The sequence below is a fragment of the Eucalyptus grandis genome, chromosome 6 (genome assembly GCF_016545825.1).
Source record: "Eucalyptus grandis isolate ANBG69807.140 chromosome 6, ASM1654582v1, whole genome shotgun sequence".
Classification (NCBI taxonomy): Eukaryota; Viridiplantae; Streptophyta; class Magnoliopsida; order Myrtales; family Myrtaceae; genus Eucalyptus; species Eucalyptus grandis.
The window spans coordinates 50,421,903-50,443,638 of NC_052617.1; the positions used below are offsets into that span (position 1 = coordinate 50,421,903).

A 21,736-nucleotide genomic window follows, 5' to 3' on the forward strand; every position below is an offset into this window, starting at 1 on the left:
CCGAAGAAGCCATTTCCGTCGCTTCCGCGACCTCAGCGATGGAGCCGCCGGAGTGCCCCGTCTGCCTCGCCGCCTACGACGGCGACGAGGCGGTCCCCGCGTGCTCGCGTGCGGCCACAGCGCGTGCGAGGCCTGCCTCGCGCGCCTCCCCCGGCCCCTCCCGCAGGCCGTCCGGTGCCCCGCGTGCACTCAGCTCGTCAAGCTCCCGCCTCAGGGCCCCGCTTCTCTCCCCAAGAACATCGACCTCCTCCGCCTGTGTAACCCCGAGCCTGATCGCGCCGGCCGCGACCGATCGCGTCGAGAATCGTCGGACGATGATCGCCGGGTCATTCGGGAGCTGTTCGTCGGCAAGACGTGGTCCGACCAGCTCTACGCCGCGTGGAAGGAGTGGATACTCCCGTGCGACGCTGTCTCGGTTGAAGAAGATCGCGGGGGCGATCAGCGTGACTTTTGTTACGAGTTAGGAGGGAGAATTGGTCGTGTTGATTCTGGTTTGTTGTCCATGAGGTGTCGCGAGAAGCAGGAAATTAGTCTTGTTCCGATGGCGTCGTTGTCGAATGGGAGTGAGGACGGTTCGGGATTTAGGTTCGATTATGTTGCGAGGGTTTTGACTTGTTTGAGTAGTATTGGGGAGGAAGTATTGAATGAATTGTCTTTAATTTTGAGGGCGTCGTTGAGAAGACAGTGTAGAGTGTGTCAAGTTTATGGCTTGTGGGGTAATCTTAAGGATGAAGTGCTGTATTTAGTATGTGAGAGGCTCAATGGACAGGTTTTACGGGTTTTTGACGAGGTGCCGCAGTTTGATGGGGTCGATGGAAATGATGTGAATAAGGATTGGGTGTCCAATTTTGCCATTACAGGTATGGAGATTTGCGAGGGGGTAGTCAGCTTGCATAAGCAAGGGCTTATAGCTGGCTGTTTGGGTCTTTCATGTATGAAGATAGATGAATTTGGACATGTGTATATTGACTTGAATGAGGTCTTGGTGCTGGAAAGGAAGGTCGCCAGGGTTGCTGGTAAATATGTTTCTGATGGAAAAAGAATTGATAACAAAGAGCTGCATAAGATCTTTTACGAGTTACTGGAAAGTGATTCCCTCTTGAGCCCTGAGGTACTTTTTGAGCTATTGAGGAGATGGGATGCTAAATTAGATGACTCTGGCAGCTCGTATTTTATTGGGTATGGATCAGATGTCTGGGTATTGGGCTGTATGCTCATTAGGCTTCTTCTGGGTGCTGCATTCCCTGGAGACACCTGGAACGTGAGAGAAGAAGATGATTTGGATTTTTCAGTTTTGTACAATAATTGGTTGGAAAATATTGGTTCTTTATTGGAGAAAAAAGTGACCTCGAATTTTGTGTCGTTGAGGCTGGTGCTCCTTGAATGTTTCAACTTGGATCCACAAACACGACCACTTATAACTGATGTGAGAAAATGCATTAGGGAACTGATTGTGGGATATCAATGTTGCAATGGGGCTATTGAGGAGGAAGTAGTTAGAGAAGATCCTGAGTTTCATTGCTTGACTTTTGGGAAATTATGTCGGATGGCATGGAAAAGTTCAGATACATGGAGAAAAGATTTGCATGGGAGCAAGCATGCTGGTGGAGCAGATATTCAAAGTGGTAAGGTTGGAGTGGATAAAGAGTTAGTTGAGGGTCTCTCTGAGCAAAGTGTTAGATGCAAAGATCTGCAGGGTCATCTTGACTGTATTACGGGTTTCGCCATTGGAGGTATGGGGGCCATTCTCCATGCTTGCGTTGCTGAAATCTTTATATTAATTCTCATTTTTAATGTTCTTCATCAATGTGTTTACTTGATCCATGTTCTTTCTGCATGGTGCCACTGCCCTCTAAAAGCATTGAATCAGTTGACTTCAAATTCCTTCTAGTAAAGAAGTATTCTTTTCATTTATTTGCTTTTCTTTTTTTAATGAAGCACTATGCCACTTTAGCTTTCTTGTCCATGGCATTGTGTTGCTCTCAAGTATACTGGGCATTCTCTCATGTTGTGGATCATCATTTCAGTGAGAGTAGAACTTGTGCTTAACTTTGTATACTTACATCAGAACAGGCTTTGATTGAGTGATTTTGACTTAGACATTGAAGGACAGATTCGCATGAACCTGCTCTGACAACATTTCTGTATGCATAAGAGATACATAACCTGCAAATTTACTCTTGACTAATTTCTTTTCAGTTCTTTAAAAGGTTTCTTGGTAAGTTTTTTTGTTGTTGCTTCAAACTACTACGGGCTTTGGAATGGGGTACAAAGTTGGAATAGTAAGGTTCTGATGCTTAGGTTATTGACAAATTTTATTGAGCCCAGATGCTTAGGTTATTTAGCAAGCTCATTGAGTTCCAGCTAGTTTGATACTATAACTGCATTCTAAAGTTTGTTTTTGCTCTTGTAGGAGGATTTCTCTTTAGCTCCTCTTTTGATAAAACGGTCCAGGTGTGGTCTTTGCAGGTATGCATGCTAAGCAAAATAGATTACACTGCAATCTATCAACTCACGTCTTTGATTCCCAATGTTCTGCTTTTAGTGGTAAAAGTTTGAATGTGTTATCAATAATTGTCTTAGGCTGACTTACTAATTTCCATTGTATTATTCATCAAACCTCATTATCATAGACTTCAATCTGATTATGGGGGCATTCCATGACTCTAAGTGAAAAGCAATTCTGACTAATGGTCTAAGCTGATGTTTGAAACAAACTTGTGTGAGTGATTTAGGGAAATTTTTTTGAAAATATCACATATCACGTAATTTGTGGGCCTTGTAGCTGTTGAAAGTGTTCAACAGAAGCTTACAGTTACAGTAATGATTTACCTCTCAACAAGTCTTTTTAATCTATTGAGTTGATCTTTTGAAGGCAAAACTTGGAAGAGGCTAGTTGCCATTGAGTCCCTAAGCTTAAATTCTATGGCAACTTTTGGAGTTTGAGAGAGTTCTCCGTTTTGGGTCAGAGAATTTGAGAGAACTGTTTTCGTGACTAAATGGAATACTTGAAAATACAATGCTTTTAAGGTAATACCTTTAATAAGATTATGATCGCCATCAATGTAAAAGCCCGGCCCAATCTGTTGGGACCAATGAATAGATGAACCCAACAGGTGCCATAACTCTCAGGCTCACCTAGAGTTTCAGGAAGCCACAGTCGAAAAGCATGGTTCCCTGACCTTCATACAGAAAGTTAATACAAGCTTCTTTTTTCCTTTTTTCCATCTTTTTCCAGGATTTCTCTCATATACACTCATTTAGGGGTCATGAACACAAGGTCACGGCTGTAATCTATGCTGATGGGGAACAACAATTATGTGTCAGTGCTGATAGTGGAAGTGGCATTTGTGTCTGGAAAATACATTCCCCTATGATGGAAGAGCCATTAAAAAATGGTATGAGCAAAAGGATTGGCGGTACAGTGGTATACATGCATTGGCCTACTCAAGAAATGGGTACCTCTATACTGGAAGTGGAGACAAATTGATAAAAGCATGGTCATTGCAGGTGGGCACTTGTGCTCCTAGCTTTATGGATGCTGCTGTTTTGCTTATTTTAAAGGGGGATACAATTTTACAATCTTTGAGTTTCTTTTTTAACAGGATTGCACCCTTTCATGCAGCATGGATGGTCATAAATCTGTAGTTTCCACAATGGTTGCATTCGATGGGGTCCTTTACAGTGGCAGTTGGGATGGAACTGTCAGATTATGGTGCCTTAGTGATCATAGTCCCCTGGCAGTATTGGGGGAAGATATACCTGGAAGTATGTCACCAGTCCTATCTATTACAGGGGAGAGGCATTTTCTGGTTGCAGTTCATGAAAATGGAAGTATAAAGGTATTATCATCTTTCAGTCTTTCTTAATCTTTTCGGGGCTTTCTATCATTTGTATTGGGTCTTTGTACATGATAGAGGTTAAAGACAGCTTTTCTCATCATAATACAAGTCAATGACTATATGTTGTCTCAAACCAAAATGATAGCGAGAAATAGTTCTTGACTTTACTTGGTGACGTTTCCTACTCAGTCTCATGCTGAGAATGGTTATCGGGCAACTCATGGTGCTGTATTGATGAAATTAATGAATTGTAGTCTGTTCGGTTTCTTTAGTTCCCAGAAAGACAGATAATAAAAGCACCGTTGAGATTTTCTGGAGAAGGGAAAGAAGAATTGTTAAACTTTGTTCTCCATGGAATCACTGAAAAAACTGTTCATTCGTGGATTCTTGGAAATGGCAGTCTTTTGGATTCTGAAGCTTATAAGGGAGGGGACTAGCTAGCCAGCATTTTTCATGTGGAGTGCCATTTCTAATAGGATGAAACTTTGCCATGGGATGTCCCTATCACTGAAAATTGATTTTGCTCCATTCTGTTTTGTAGGTCTGGAAAAATGATGTGTTCATAAAATCTGCAAAAGTGCATAATAGTGCTATTTTTGCAGTAAGCTTAGAAGGCAAATGGCTGATAACTGGAGGCCGGGAAAAAACCATCAATATACTGGTAAAGTAGTAGTCATCGACTTCTTGCTATATATATTTTCTCAGATAGAAATATATGCTGTGGTTAATTTGCACTTATCGCTACTGGTAAGTTTTTATTGGCCCTATTCCTTTAAAAAGCACCAATTTTTAACTCGAGTCTCAATTCTGGTTGGAATTTTTTTTTCCCTCATTAAAAAGCACCAACTTTAGCTCTGGTTCCCATTTTGGCCCATACTTACTTTGTCTCGTAAAAAAACTCCAACTTTAGCTGGAATCCCAATTCTGACTTTAACTTCTTATTGTCTTGTAAAAAAGTACCAATTTTCAGGTGGTACCTAAATCCAGCCCCTGTCAAGTTTCCGCCAAATACGCATTGAATAACAAGTTGAATCTTGAACATCATCATTGGACGGAAACTTAACAGGGGCTAGATTTGGAAACCAACTAAAAGTCTGCTTTTTAATAAGACAAAAAAAAAAAAGTTGGGCCAATATTAAGACAAGACCTAAAGTTGGTGTTTTTCATCAGATAAAACAAAACTTGGGCTAGGATTGAGACATGAGCTAAAATAGATGCTCTTTTATGAAAAAAAAAAAAAATTGGGCCTAAATTGTAACCTGAACAAAAGTCAGTGTTTTAAGAGAATTGGGCCATTTTTTATTATTGTTCTCTGCTGAGAATATATTTCTTTTTTTTCTTGCATCTTATCTACACAACAATCTGCAGGAATTATCAGATGATGAGCTTCAGGTAGACATAAGACCAGTTGGTTCAATACCTTGTGGTTCTGTTGTAACGGCTCTCTTAAGCTGGCAGGGAAAAATTTTTGCCGGATGTGCTAATAGGTCTGCGAAGGTACTCCGCCAAATTAATGATTCTCTTGTCATGTTATTAAGAATCAAGATTGCTGGCTTCCCGTATTGCTTTTGCCAGCTTTATGTCATACAGTGGTTTGCATGATTGGGTCAAATATTTTTCTTTGACACTGGCCAAAAAAAAAAAAAATTTGTGATATATCTATTTACATGGCGCCATACTTTTTGAGTTAATTTTATGGAGCAAATGCATGCCTTTGGTCATTTGGTTGCTCTATTTTAATTGACACATATTTCTTTACAATCCTAGAAGGTCATACCTGTTCAATCAATAATTGCGCTGGTTCACAATGCTTGTAAAATCTTTGCCTGTAAACCTATTTGAGTTCTTGTCCTAATGTTCCCAATCTCTCTCGTGTTTGTTACATTATCACTGTAAGGAGAAACAGTGAACTGCGAGTATGTCGTACAAGCTACATATCTTTTGCTGAGTCATCCACTTTAACAATCTATTGCCTCCAGATTTAGATTTATCAACTGTATCATCCTCTATTTATTTTTTTCCCAAGCAACCTGGGAAAATATAGAAACTGCACCGTGTTGATCTATATAGTTTAGGCTGGATCTTCCTTTAGAACGAAAATATCGTCTGCCACCCCAAAAGTTCTGATTAATCTTTGTATTACTCTCTTCAACTTCTCCCAACATAGTCAAAATCTTTCTCACGCATCATTTCGTTCTTGTGTACTTTCTACAATGATTAGCTAATCTAAGTGAACGAATTCAAATATGCAGGTTTATTATTCCGGAATGTGATTATCTTCTATCTCAATGCATCATTCTGTTCTTGTGTACTTTTTACAGATGATAAGCTGATCTCAGTGGTCATGTTCCAATATGCAGGTTTATTATTCCGGCAAGTGATTATCTTAGCCAGTGAGTTTTTCTAGGAAGAGATCGTTGATTTTCTGATGATAGAGATGAACTTTTTCATCTAAAGGTGCTTCCTTAAGTTTGGTGTTGCGTCTTTACTTTGGAGCAACAAATCCTCATTGGATATTGAGTTAAATATCTGATTCTATGTATATAATAGCCACTCAGATCCCTTGTAAACACAAAAGGATAGCTGGATCTATTTGTTACAGGCGGTTTCTTCAACTGCTGGGAGAGTTGAAGGTGACAGGGTTGATGCAAGCAGTAGTTACTCTTGTATGTAAAGAAGCTATTTCTGTATGACATGTATATACACAAGTTACCTCCAATAAAGACGATGTCTGGAGTAAATGATCTATGTTAATACTCTGACAAAGAATAGTATAAAACGAAAAGTATTTTTTTCCCTTTTTCCTTCAATTCTTACCCGGCTATGAGCTTCGCTTCTGAGACTTAACTGGCACAAACCCCCAACCCCACTCCATGCGGCCGTAGGCATGCCCAGACATTAGTTACTATGTTTGGTTGTTTACATTTCTGAGCATGCCGTATCCGCCTGTGAATGGAATTCCATAAGATGTGTTGATTCGAATAGGTATAATCTACACTACCAGCTTCTCAGTTTGTTATGATGAAAGTGTAATGGTGCATGAAATGTTTCCCTGATCAGGCACTACTTGTCCTCTTTCAGAAATTTGGCAGTCACAGGTCATTGATGTTTCTCTATGTCTGTGAATCACATTCCTGACCATCTTCCTCTATGTCTGTGAATCACACTCCTGACCATCGTCTTCTATGTCTGTGAATCACACTCCTGACCATCTTCCATTGGTTTCAGCAAGTCTAGCAGCATTATCCAATACACAGAACCGTTATTACAGTGTTATATGACTTCATGTGGCATTTGCAGGGGAAGGTTTGTGCGTTTTGTCGAATAGATAAATTACAGACACATTTAAATGACTGGTCTTTCGTCCAATGTCGCCGGAGCTCGCCCACCGAAAATTGTTATGAGATATTCTCGGTAGACGAAGTCCGATATTAAAGTTACGTATGACAATTGGACCCGATTTGATATGGCTTATCCCGTTCATTGGTTAGTCTTCTTGGGAGGTTTCTAATACATTTTAGGGAAACCTCTTCCTCTTAATTTTGTTTGGACTAATCTTGGGCCCGCAACATTATTATTAATGGATTCGAATTCATGGTCTAAATGAAAGTGCTAATATTAATTTTCCAAAATTTATCATCAGCCAATATTATGATTACTGATTTGTCAACCCACCAATTGATCATGTTACTTTTCAAAACTGAAGTTATTATAGAAACTTAAAATCTAGTTACACTTCCAAGGGAAAATAAATTAGCGGATAACGGCATGGGTTAACGACTAGGTTGCATATCGTATGCAGTTTCTGAATAACTTTTTTCTAATTTTAGAAAAGAAGTCACTTTAATGTAAATGAGAATAGGTTGCATATTTCTAGCTTTATGTGCGTGGAAAAGCAAACCAGTATTCTTTCGTAATGATGAAGCATTGCAAACCTAAAGCCCTGTGGTAATTTAATACTGACCGGCAACTTATTTAACCTGTAATGTATTGGTAAATTATCAACAGTTATTTGATTTTTTAAATTATCAATAATTTTATCAATCACCAATGTCTACTTGCATAGCGTACGAAATTTACTGTCTCTTATCTGCGTCTACTTTACTAAAATTTTTATTTGCTTATTTCAAAATAACTAATTGCTTCAAGAACTTGCCCATATTTGTCTGCTAAGATAACTATAAGTTACTAGCTCTTATATCAAAAGCGATATTGACTTGAGTGTTTACCGTTTGTTCACGGATTAAGGTATTGCCCAGATAGCTTTACCAACTCTTATTTGATTGAGTTAATCTATTTAATTATTTAGAACCGGCCACCTGTTTTTAGTAATTTTGTATAACTTCAAAAAATATATGTTAGATAATTATAAGAACGTTGGCAATTTACAAAACGATCTAATGAACCTTTCAAGTAAATGTTAGTAAATTATTTAAATAACTGGTAGTTTCCAAACTATCAAACAAATTCTGATTATGACTTAAATAAAAATTGATAATTTCTATAAGAGCTAGTAACAAATAAATGTTGGTGAACTGTGAAATTGATTAGCATTTTCACCTACACAAAATAAATATCGATGAAAGGACTAAAACAAGAGTTGATAATTTCCTAAAAGTGTAGTAAATTTAACATGTCAGTAAGCTTTGTAAATAAATTTTAAAACTGTTGAAAATTTCGAAACAATTGAATGAGGGTTAGCAACTTGCTCGAATAAAGTTAGTAGAATTAAACTAGTTGTTAACTTGACTAATGAAAAGTTAGTATTGAAACTTAATCAAAGTGTGAGAATTTCTTGTAAGAGTTAGTAAGCCTAACACATTAATAACTTCAACAAATAAATGTCGATAGTTTAGAGGAACGGTAGGCAATTTCAAATCAATACAATAAACTTTAGTAAGTAGGCTCAAATAAGAGTTGATAATTTTCTATAAAAGTTAGTATCTTTTTCATATTGGTAAGTTGCGTATATAAAGTTTGTGGAATAATGAAACAGTTTGCTGTAATCTAAAACAGTCCAATAAATATTGGTGCTTTTTCACAGAAGTGTTTTATCGATAGAATTTTATGTGTAAGTTTAAGATATGGATAAGTTCCAATTTTTGCCTTACAGAACAGTACAATATCATAGATAGAATTTTACGTGTAGAATTAATGAAGGGGGTTGGTATATTGAAAAACCTCAAATTGGTGAACTTATAATAAATTTACCATAAACTAAATTTTTAATTATTAAAAATTCTAAACTGATACACCTATGATAAATATAGTTTCCGCTAAATTTTACAAGTCACATTACTAAGTTTGATGATACATAGTAGTTCATAGGTATACTAATTTGGGATTTTACCTTATATTTATCATAGGTGTATTAATTTATAGTTTTTTGTAATATTGATCTAATTTAAGATAAACTAAAAAAAGTAATTTGTTTTAAATGTACCGGTTTGTATTGGTTATGGTAAAAAATTAGTTTTGATTAAATTTGTCATAAATATATTAGTTTGGAATTTTTCATGATATTAACCTTTAAATTAACGGAAGATTAGATTAAATCAGAAATTAATCATCAGATGCCAATATAGATTAGCCATTTTCTTTGCCTTTTCTCTTTCGCGGTTTGCATTTTGCAGTGGCAGAGAAAATACAAAAGCTTAGCAGAGGACAAGACGAGCAGGTGCTGAAGCTCCATTTTTGCTTTGCTGAGCTTGGCATGAATTAGCTCTCTCTCTCTCTCTCTCTTCTCTCCCCGCTTCCTCCCCGCATCACATGGCAACCGTGCCTGCTCTTGTTCAGCTCCACACCGTCAGCTCAAACCCACCTCCGCCCCAACAACACCCACTTCATTTCTTGAAACCCACATCATCTTTCCCATGCTCGGCATCTCCTTCCCCCTCGCTTCCTTCGTCGCACGGCCTCCGGCGGCGTCGCTTGACCCGGGTCTCTGCGGTCGCGGCTGTGAAGGTTTTGAATTTGTGGCTCGGCGCGTGTTTTTTTCTTTGGCTATCGCACGCCACCTGCTCGATAGTATGCTCCTGTTAAAGGTTGCTCATTTTTTCTGTTTTCTTGGTTTCCCGTTAGGAGAATAATGGACGTGTCGCGAGGACGTGGAGGGATTTCGCGAGCTTGAATTACTGGGTTGTGCGGGATTATTTTCGGCTCGTGGAGGCGGTCAATTATCTCGAGCCACAGATGCAGAGGCTGACTGATGATCAGGTTGGTATAATTTAAAATTCCTTCTATTAAGCCTACGTGCTAAGCTTTTCAGTCTAAATAACTGGGTACTGTTTTTCTGCAAATGTCCTTGTGGTGTGCTTGAAAGTTGGCTGCGAAGACACTGGAATTTAGACGAAGGCTGGGGCAGGGCGAAACACTGGCTGATATTCAAAGTGGTGGGAGCTTTGCTGTTCATTTTATGGGTCTTGAGTTTTATGTCTTTGTATTTTCAACCCTTTTGAGGCAGTCATTCTGCTTTGGTTATCTTATTTGCAGAGGCATTTGCCGTGGTACGCGAAGCTGCAAAGAGAAAGCTTGGAATGCGCCACTTTGATGTACAGGTTTGTCTTTTGACCATCTTCTTTAGTTCCATCTCTTTGTAAGCCATCACATTATTCTGATATGTTGGTCTAGATTATTGGTGGCGCTGTGCTTCATGACGGATCCATTGCGGAGATGAAAACAGGGGAAGGAAAGACATTGGTATCTACTCTGGCAGCATATCTCAATGCTTTGACTGGTGAAGGAGTACATGGTATGTTAATGTATAGAAGGATTTGTTGCCATCCAACTGCATGCAGCTAATGAGTCGTTCTTCAACAGTAATCTTTTGAATCGTGGAAATTGGTAGCTTAACAGTGCTTTGCAATTTTCCTACAAACTACGCACTTAAAGAAAAGCTGTAATAGTGATAGTTCTTTTGCATCTCTAACTTGCTCAATAACTTAAGGAACTTACTGTCATAACGTCCCTTAATAGCTTATTGAAGGAAGTCATGTTCCTTCCATCTTTTCCTCCAACAAAATACCATTCAAAACTGCCATCTTCCTATGTACTTTCTGATTCATCTTTTGGAACAGAAAATATTGTCGAAATTGAATATGTTTGACATATTATCCTCAAGCATAAAGAAATTTATTCATGTTTGACACAGTGCGTATTGTATATATTTTACATAAGTCAACAGTCTGCCATTTCACCTAGAAATGCTTGTCACTCACTTATCTGTCCATACCTCTACCAATATTCAGAGTTGTTTCTCTAATCTTTCTGTTGCTTGTTCAAGAGGATATTTAACCTTTGTTATACAAGATTAATTGGTCATTTCATTATCGATTTCATGATGTTATTATCCTTTCCCTTGACAGTGGTAACGGTGAATGATTATCTAGCTCAACGTGATGCTGAGTGGATGGGGCGTGTTCATCGCTTCTTGGGCCTCTCAGTGGGTTTAATACAGGTTACTTATTAACAAAGCTCTTTGCAAAGAGTCATCTGTTATTCTCACAGTGCCATATACTGCTTTAAAAATCCAATTGGGAAAGAAAAGGGGCTCAATCAGAATTTGATTTGGTTTTGTGTTTAGCTGTGAAAACCTTACCAATATTTGTGTGGGAAGATATGAAAAATGCTACAACTTCAGTCTTCAACTTGCTTATCTTCTGTCTTTTTATGTGCTTGCATGTACAGAAGGGAATGAAATCAGCGGAAAGGAGACGCAACTACCAATGCGATATAACCTACACTAATAATTCTGTTGGTGATCTCTTTCCCTTGGCAGCTTACTTTGGATTTTGTTGCTCATATTTACAGATTCAAATTTATCAATTGATTGGCAATCTATTCACTATGACTTAAAGTAGGGTGCTTTTTCTTTGTCATCCTTGCATTTATGCCCTTGTGCACTTGCAAGATCCGTGTTTTAGAACAGTCATTACCCTTATAGCTCCCTTGGATGCTAGAGTAATGAATGTTCTGCTTGAGAAATTTCAATTACTGTCACCACCCTTCTGATGACATGTACTCTTGGTTGCTTATGTTTAATTCAAATAATGTTTTCAGGAACTTGGCTTTGATTATTTGAGGGATAATCTAGCAGGCAATAGCGAGCACCTTGTTATGAGATGGTAAACTTACAATTCTACTTGAAGTACGTGCTCCGATCTTATAATCCTGATTAGATATAGTTTTGTGTAGGCCAAAGCCCTTTCATTTTGCGATTGTTGACGAAGTTGATTCCGTTCTTATCGATGAAGGAAGAAATCCTTTATTAATTAGTGGTGAGGTAATGTCTGCTAATTTTCATGTGCCTGCTTTTGAAGTGTCAAATTGGAATTATCTTACAAGTATGTACCATGAAATAGACACATATTTCAATTTGATGTGCGATAAAAACAATCTAGCTCCATGTGCAATTCAGGCTAGTGAAGATGCAGCACGCTATCCTGTTGCTGCAAAGGTGGCTGACTTGCTCATGCAGGGGGTTGTAAGTTCTTTTACATTTCATTTATTCAAAGGCATGAAGAATTTTTTATCAGGTATCTTTGGGGGATGGATAGATTTATGAATCATTATTGACAGCACTACAAAGTGGAGCTTAAAGATAACTCTGTGGAGTTGACCGAGGAAGGGATAGAGCTTGCGGAGTTGGCTCTTGAAACAAATGACTTATGGGATGAAAGGGATCCCTGGGCTAGGTTAAAATTTGACTCTTTGTTTTAAATATGTACTTTAAAAAAAAAAAAAAATGAAGTCCACGATTATAAGTGTCATTTTGTAGTTTGCTTAGTGGGGTTTTTCATCTTACTTTCTCCAATGACTTCTGTGGAACTTTCCTTTATAAGTTTGCTCAATTTCGATCTAGTTCAGCTTCTTTATTCTCATTGACTCTTATTTCTTTCAATGTAGCTCTTAATTTTACATGAGTACATTAAATCCTTTCGTATAGAGGTTACGCTGTTGCATGTATGTATCAGGAGCAATTTTTGTATCTTCTTACTAATATCTGCCATTTTTTTTTTTTAATAGATTTGTGATGAATGCTTTAAAGGCCAAAGAATTCTACCGACGGGATGTCCAATACATAGTTAGAAATGGAAAGGCTTTGATTATCAATGAGGTACATGGATACACTGTTGTATGTGGTTGGCCATTGGTTCATCTTTTCCTTCCTTCTTAATTTACCTACTTTCCATATTTTTGGCATTGTTGATATGTCTTTCTGAAAAGAAGTATATTTATTTGGAGAGCATGTGGTCATTGAAGCACTAATCACTCATACAAGAAAGTAAAGAAAAAAGCCTCCTTTGGTTTAGGATGCTTGTTTAGTGATACATACTTCTATCTTTTGGTTTTCTTCTTGTCAAGGAAGTAAGGAAAAAGTCTCTATTGCGTTTTTCAATATCTTGCTTCAGTTGCAAGGTTATTTGTCATGATGTAAGGTGTGAACAGTATATATGATTTCATTTATCTGGAAGGAAAAAGTAGCTATGATGATATGCTGATCTATATTGCAGCTGACAGGGAGAGTTGAAGAAAAGAGGAGATGGTCTGAAGGGATACACCAGGCAGTAGAAGCGAAAGAAGGCTTGAAGATTCAGGTTCCTCTTTGTCGGTTCTCTCATATTTTAATGTCCATGACATTCATATTGATTTATGAAATTAATTGTGATTAAACAAATGTTAGGCTGATTCAGTTGTTGTGGCACAAATCACGTACCAATCATTGTTTAAGCTCTATCCTAAGCTTTCTGGAATGACTGGGACTGCAAAAACTGAAGTATGGATGCCCTATTTTCGAACCTCTCTAGCATTTCCTGCTTTAGGTTAACTTGCCTATAATACTGACTACTCACATCAAATGTCACTGCAGGAGAAAGAGTTCCTGAAAATGTTCCATACGCCAGTCGTAGAAGTTCCGACAAATCTACCAAATATCCGCAAAGATTTACCCATCCAAGCTTTTGCTGTAGGAGAACAACATCTGTGATCTACATTTTTATTCATTGTCTTATATTTAGCAATCATCTTATATTTAGCAACCATAACTCTTTCTTCTTATGCCTTTGATTCTACTTATAGACTGCTCGTGGAAAGTGGCAATATGCTCGTGAAGAAGTTGAGTACATGTTTAGACAAGGACGCCCTGTTTTGGTGGGCACGACCAGGTGAACAGCCTCGGTTTTTCTCCTTAATAGACAAAAATCTGACCACCAAATCTGTGTCTTTTCTATGAAGAGAAGGTCTAACACTTATGCGCAGCTCATAACAATATCACCGTCCCAACCACATTCAAATGATTTTGCTTAGTTTCCTCATCTGTAGGCCTCAAAGAAGAGGGTACTAATATTTTGTGAAGATTTGTGGAACCATAGCCAACTGTTCTAAAAGCTTAAGATTTTAGATGAAAGCATGGTTTAATATTTATATATTCTGACACTTCCACTCATGCTTAGTGTGGTCTTTTCGCCAAGCACTAAGCGTGGAAATTTAATTAGGGAGGGAAAGGGACCTGAAAAGATTCGAACTCGAGATCTCCAGCTTTGATATCATTTGAAGTTTTTGTAGAACCACAACCAACTGTTCTAAAAGCTTAAGCTTTTAGATGAAGGTGTGGTTTAATGTTTATTTATTCTATATGTGAAGTCAAGAACTTGGTGAGGAGCACCTTGATTAGGGAAAAATGTAAAAGACACTAAGGATGGGCCCTTTCAAAGAACATTTGGGGGAAGACATGGTTGAAAAACTTAATCTACTATGTCTAACCTAGACAATAGCTGAATTGGATGTGACACATGCATATAAACACAGATATGTAGTGAGAGTAGGTTCATGTTCCGTACGAGCTGTGTTCTTGGATAGAATGAGAGTTGCTTGCATCATGTGATAATCAATGGAGTAGAATAGAAATTAAAAATAATTCACCATGGCAGTTGTTCAGAGTGTTTATTGGGTGAATATTGTGATATAACTGAGGCATTGGACATTGGGTGGCGTGTCAGACAGATTTTTTTGCTGGACATAGTCCTGGAACTGGAAATTATGTAAATTATGTAAATTAACAAACCTATATGAAGCCATGTGGGTTGGGCTCTAAAAGGGGTATTATGTGGGACAATTGAGGGTTATTTTAAAATCTTTGAAGAGCAAGGATGGAGATTTGACTTATCTCATTTATTGCATGTCCATAGCTGGTCCTCACGTAAGTTTCTGAGGGTACTGAATCTTGATGTCATATTTTAATCTCACGCATTATTTTATTTAATTGCTCACGTAATTTGCAGGTATTTTCTTATTGTAGCTTTATCAATGAGTATCCAGAATTAAAAACCATTCAATAAAAGCATTATCTTCTTAATGCAGTGTAAAGAACTCTGAGCATTTGTCTGATCTGCTGAAGGAATGGAAGATTCCTCACAATGTCTTGAATGCCCGACCTAAGGTCAATTCAAATATGTTCTTCAAAGTGTTAGCTAGATGAGGTATTGTAAGGTACCCGTATTTTTCGTTCAATGTTATGTTTGTTTCATCAGTATGCTGCAAGGGAGGCGGAGATCGTTGCTCAAGCTGGGAGAAAGTATGCTGTTACAATTTCTACAAATATGGCTGGGAGGGGCACGGACATAATCCTTGGAGGAAACCCAAAAGTATGTGATGCTTTAATCATTAGTTTTATTAATTTTAGTTTTGCGTGACTTGTCCTAGGAAAGTCTAAATCTTAAAATATTTCTAAATGGCATTTGATCTATTTCTCTGGCATCTGAATGTGTCATAGCATTGTTTCTTCTGATCTTCTTGGGTAAGTACTAAAGGTAGTATCCACTTTTCTCTTTGTTGCGAAATTCAAGATGTTAGCAAAAGAAATGGTAGAAGACAGTTTACTCTCATTTCTCACCCAAGAAGTATCAGAATTGGAGGCTGACGGAGACATTCTTCCAGAAAAGGTACGACCTTTAGCAGAAAATGTATTGATTTGACTGGTAGTTATAAATTCAATATGGTGAGTTGGACATTTATTTGTGGTTTCAATTGATTTTATTTTGTAGGTACTTTCAAAAATAAAGGTGGGACCATCATCGTTAGCTCTGCTAGCAAAGACAGCATTAATGGGTTTGTGAACCTTCTCTGATAGTTGTCATTAGTGCCATTTTCATTGTCACATATAGTTGTCATTAGTACGCTAAAGGAGCACTTGCTTAAACATATATTTTCCTAACATGTGTAAGTTTCAAATGTAAACAACCAGCCAAATATGTTCGCAAGAGTGAGGGCAAATACTGGACGTTAAAGGAGGCCAGATCCATTATCTCAGAATCTGTCGAAATAAGTCAATCAACTGATATAAAGGAATTACACAGGCTTGTCAATGAGCAGGCTGAGATGTACCCACTGGGTCCTACCATAGCAATAGCTTATCTGGAAGTTTTAAAGGATTGTGAAGTACACTGTTTGAATGAAGGAGCTGAAGTTAAAAGGCTCGGGGGGCTTCATGTAATTGGAACTTCCTTGCATGAGTCTCGCAGAATTGACAACCAGGCAAGTTTTGATCTTACAAATATTTTCTGGACTGAGCTGTCTGATGCTCAGTGATCTACCAAAATAATTTGTCGCCCAATTTAGATGCACTCCATGCTCAATGACAAGTCATAGTTGCTTGATACGTGCTTTTTCAGCTTAAACTTCTTGTGCTCCCCTTGTTATTTGGGTCACACAATGTTTTGTACGTTCGACATGTTCTGGTATCTTTCGACTTTAGCATTTAATTAATTAGTGGACAAGTTGAGTGCCTTCCCTTTTTGCAATATCTTTTGACTATTTTCTGAGTGGCCTTATTTCTCATTTAGATTCCTCAGCCTTTTCTTTTTAATTATGTTTTGATTTAAATTGGGAAGACAAACAGAATCTCTAAGTTTGGGGCGTTCCCTGTTCATTAATCTTTCTTAAGGTCTGTGTGCTTTCTTCTATTGCTATCATTGCCGCAGTTCTTTACACTTTTTATCATATGGATTTCAGATTATTATTTTTCAAACTGTATGCATTATCTGTCACTTATATTGTTCTACTGGTCACTAAAAATTCTGATCTTATCATGTTTCATGTCCATTTCCTATCTTGATTTGCCCCCTCTTTGCTCATGTAGCTTCGTGGCAGAGCAGGAAGGCAGGGGGATCCTGGATCAACACGATTTATGGTCAGGTAGATTGCTGCGTGATAATATGTGACCAAGCCATTAGCTTAGATCATATGAATTTATCTAAGGGGGGGAATTTTTGTTTCGTCAATTGTTTGTGAATAAGGATATTGGGGACCTTTCTTAGTCATGACATCATTTTATTTGTGTCATCATGTGAGAACTTTCAGCTTGGAGGCCTCTCTTGTAGTTTTTTTCAGGAATACTAATGGCACTTTTATGTTTTGTCCAATAAGCAATAACATTTGATTCCTAGTATGTTCCTGGTAAAGAATAATGAAAACTATGAAATGTTTTCGGATCCATAAATGTCTATTATCAGGTGATTCTTTGAGTTTCCTTCATCCATCCTGTTTCTAGATTAATTAATTTTCTCCTTTGCGATTAGGGTCAGTAGGTTCATGATGACACATGCGGGAATTTTTAATTCTCAAAAAAAGTGACCCTAGCCTCAAAATTCGCATTGGGCCAATGTGACAGAGAGTTACGTCAACTTCTGGATGCACTGAGAAAATCTCCCATTTTCTTATGTTTTATCAAGATGAAATTGCTATATGTCAACCGGATAAATGGCCATTATACAAGATGGCAAGGTAACGAAAGAAAAAATGTTCTGGCTGCAAATATTCTCATGCAGCCAGCCCCTGGGATCAAACATAGCTTATTGTTAGTAATGATATATCTTGTTTAGTTAAAAATCTGATTCCACGCTCATAATTATTTGATAACTCAAATAGCGGATTACCTACGTACTTATGTGTTGCTGTTCATTCTTTGGCTTGAAACCAGGTTTTCAGATTTACCTCAAATTTGGATTGAAGAAATTTGCTGCTATTGATTGCATTATATTTACTAAATCAGGATTTCTGTCTTAAGCCATCCAGTGCTCCTTTTGCAACAGCTTGCAGGATGAGATGTTTCAAAAGTTCAATTTTGACACGGAGTGGGCTGTTAGGCTGATATCAAAAATTACAAACGATGAGGACATACCCATTGAAGGCGATGCAATTGTAAAACAGGTCCTGCACTACCATTTCCTTCGTAAACGTCCTTATCCACTGTGAAGTACTTTTCCGTCTTCCCTCATTTTCTCCATTTTTTGACTTGATGTGTTTGCTTTTAGCTCTTGGCACTGCAAATAAATGCAGAAAAGTACTTCTTTGGCATAAGAAAGAGCCTGGTCGAATTTGATGAAGTATTAGAGGTGCGTTTCATACATAGACTGCTTGACTGGGCCTTGATAAAATTTGGTCCAGCATACTGCAATCATCTTTCTGCCTCTGAATTGCACATGCTGCACAAAATCTGCAGCTTTTTTAACGCAACTCTATTGAAGTTCTTGTCGGTATTTGACAATTTTATAGTTCCAGGATTTTTCCTCCGTGTCTAATGGAACTAGAGAAGTGCATGTCCTTTTCAACTAAAAGAACAAATTTTTACTATCGATAAGGAACAAAAACCCCTAATATGATTTGAATTTTTTTTTTTAATGTTAGGTACAAAGAAAGCATGTGTATGATCTTCGGCAGCTGATGCTAATGGGTGATAGCGAAAGTTGCTCCCAGCACATATACCAGTCAGTGCCTCTACCTTTCAGTAATGTCATTTATGTGCTGCTATAAAGTTCCTGTGGAAGCAATGGCATCCTTATGTTCTGTGGGCACTTTAAGTTTGTTGCTTTTGCAGGCATTTATCTATGGTTTTTCATAGCAGGAAAGACATTCTGTTTACATCATTTTCTCACACAAAGCTCTCTCAAGGATCCTTATGCATGATAGCTGTGTACATATGGATGTGTTAATGTGAAATATGTGGAGACATTTTTCATAATGATATGAATGTTGTGCATTCATTGGCCTTATGGTACTTGACTAGTTGTTTCTCTAGCTATAGCAGAACTCATATTACTCTTTATTAGATAAAGCATGTCTAGCTTTCATGATGCGGTTCTTATGTCTAAGAATGGGCATGAAGTTATAGGCACATAGGTTGAGAGCCAGACCAATTAAGGAGTATCGAGCAGTTTTCATCCCCAAAACTGACAGGTTCCTGCATATCTCATCATGACCTAGACGAGGATACTAACTTTAGCTCTATATGACTACACTTCTAGTCGCATCTGAAAAGATGTTTCCTGCAGGTACATGCAAGCGGTAGTTGATGAAATAGTAATATCAAATGTTAATCCAGCAAAGGTATTTGCAGTTTATAATAGAATTTGCTATTACATTGGCCATTTTTGCCTCTTTCATGAATTTATTCATTTTCTTTTGATAGCATCCAAGCACCTGGAGCTTGAATAAGCTGTTGGAAGAGTTGTTTTCCATTTCTGGGAAGTTATTGGATGGTGAGGGCCTTGCTGATGATTCTCTGTTTTGATTTGCCCTGGCCTACTTCGGTCATAGTCTATTCATAGTTAAACTTGCAGGCTTATTTTCAGGAATCACTGAGGAGGCTTTACTAGAGCCACTTACTCATCTTGATGACATAAACTCTGTAGATATTAGCAACTTTAACCTTCCAAACTTGCCAAAACCTCCAAATACTTTTAGAGGAATTCACATGAAGAGCGCTTCATTGAAACGTTGGCTTGTCATATGCTCTGATGATATGGCCAAGTGAGTACAATCTTTGTATCAACTCTGTGGAGTGGATTGTTATTTCTTGGTAATGTCTAGCAGGATAATATCCAATTCATGCAATGGATTTATGTCATGCAGGAATGGAAGGTATCGGTCTGCCATTTGTTTACTTAGGAAGTACCTTGGAGATCTCTTGATTGCTTCATACTTGGATGCCGTACAAGAGTCAGGATATGATTATGCTTATGTCAAGGAAATTGAGGTGAAGTTTTCATAGCTCTAGTTGCTACTATTATTACATAGAGAATACTTGGTCAATAGATTGCTCGCAAAAGATCTTGACGAGTGTGTCCAGTTAGCAGAGTAATAAGTGAATTTGAAATTCCAGTTTGAAACTTTCTTTATCAAGAAAAGGAGTATAATTTTATTTTTGAAGCACTTAATGAGTTGTTAAAACTGTTCGAGTAAGGAAAAGAATGAAAAATTTGAGGTTTCTGTGATTAAAGATGCAAAGTCAGGAAATCTGATGACTTGTAAATGATGAGATATTCAGAATTTAGCTGGCCAAAATAGGTGACAGATGATATCTGGTTTGATTCAAGATTATCATGGTGGTGAATTGTTTTTAGTTGCTAATTGCTGTAAGGGGGGAAAAATCATCTTCTTTCCACAGGCACACAGCGCAAATGAATTACACAAATTAAACAACAAATTTGCTTGACGTGTCATTTTCTATGTTTCTAAAGCTAAATCCCGGATAGGTCAGGTTTTAATTTTACCTTGTTAGCAGGGTACACTAATGGCGAATTACTTCGGTTCATAATTCATATTGCTTGTTGCTAAATGTACTTGAACTAATGTAAATGATGATATCATAAAACAGAGAGCAGTTCTTGTGAAGACCCTAGATTGCTTCTGGAGAGACCATCTTGTGAACATGAACCGGCTCAGTTCTGCGGTACTTCAGCTTCTTCTACCGGTTTCTTCTCTTTGGCTTTTGACTAAGTACCTGACTTATATGTGCATCTTGACAGGTAAACGTGCGAAGTTTCGGGCATAGGAATCCTCTAGAAGAATACAAAATTGACGGTTGCAGGTTCTTCATCTCAATGCTCAGCGCCACAAGAAGGCTGACGGTAGAATCACTGACTCGTTACTGGTCATCACCATTGGAGACACAGGAAATATACATGTCATGACACCTAAAGAAATTTCTGTTGAGAGGTACTTTTCTTGTCTGAGAACTACAGTGTTTCATTTTCATCCAGAGTATAGCACTGTGTGTAATAAGATTATTCGCTTTGGTGATCTTTGATAGGGTTAATAACTTCTGTCATTTATCTTCTTTATTTATTTTCTTGTGTCTTTAAATTTGCCATCTTGATTATTCTTGAGCTCACTGGATTGGAAGTCTTAAGTTGTTGCAACATAAAGGGTCTTGGTTTTCAGGAATATTTACTCCAAATCAATGCCCAATTGCTGTTCTGGAGATGTGGCTCTTGCATGGCATTAGTTGTTTATTAAGGAATACTGTTGGTCCCTGCAAACTTACTGGTTTTCAAAGTGAATGACATCCAGACTAATCTCATTCTATAGATTTGCTCAAGGAACCTGCAGCAATATCTGGGTATAGAAGTTGAAGTTCTCTCTTTAACAATAATAAGTTTTTGCAATTTTGTCAAGATATCTATTTGCTGCTGGAAGGACTGACATTGGAGTATGATTGCTTGCAGTATGGTTTTTACTCGAGTTTCGATCGGTTATTCGAGATATGGGAGAGCACAGACAATTCTTCCGAAGAGTACATAGCAGCTGTAGGGCACAGATATAGTTTTTTCATTACACATGCAATTCAAAATGCATACCACCTAGATTAAGTGACTGAAATAGGAACCCGCATTTTCTCCCTTTTTTGGGGGGCTGGGATGGGGGGTTCAACTGTATTGTAACGGAACCCTGTTATGCTCAAGAGTGAGAGACACCAGAATACAAATTTGCAATAGCTTTTGTATATTCGTGTAAAGCACCTGGGGATGTTGAGCACATGAGAATGCCATTTGTCATCATTTCGATCCAATTGAATAATTATTTAAGTTTTGTACTACTGCGTAAGTTGTGAGTGTGCT

At 37.8% G+C, this 21,736-nt stretch overlaps 1 protein-coding gene across 1 annotated transcript; it reads left to right on the forward strand.

Moving 5' to 3' along the window:
• The first annotated feature begins 23 nt into the window (after positions 1–23).
• Positions 24–21,687, forward strand: LOC104450534 (protein translocase subunit SECA2, chloroplastic). The gene is given in 40 exon segments (XM_010065122.3): positions 24–90; positions 93–1,733; positions 2,414–2,469; positions 3,239–3,356; positions 3,359–3,510; positions 3,606–3,842; positions 4,384–4,503; positions 5,211–5,339; positions 9,924–10,058; positions 10,165–10,234; positions 10,335–10,399; positions 10,473–10,593; positions 11,207–11,298; positions 11,529–11,594; positions 11,901–11,965; positions 12,036–12,123; positions 12,259–12,324; positions 12,420–12,535; positions 12,867–12,957; positions 13,355–13,438; positions 13,525–13,617; positions 13,711–13,806; positions 13,920–14,005; positions 15,201–15,279; positions 15,371–15,484; positions 15,686–15,781; positions 15,884–15,947; positions 16,084–16,373; positions 16,978–17,033; positions 17,930–18,047; positions 18,152–18,232; positions 18,525–18,604; positions 19,169–19,223; positions 19,306–19,375; positions 19,457–19,646; positions 19,749–19,872; positions 20,494–20,568; positions 20,645–20,834; positions 21,060–21,237; positions 21,344–21,687. Coding segments are annotated over 38 exon segments (5,496 nt in total). The 5' UTR covers positions 24–38; the 3' UTR covers positions 20,810–20,834; positions 21,060–21,237; positions 21,344–21,687.
• Positions 21,688–21,736: the final 49 nt, after the last annotated feature.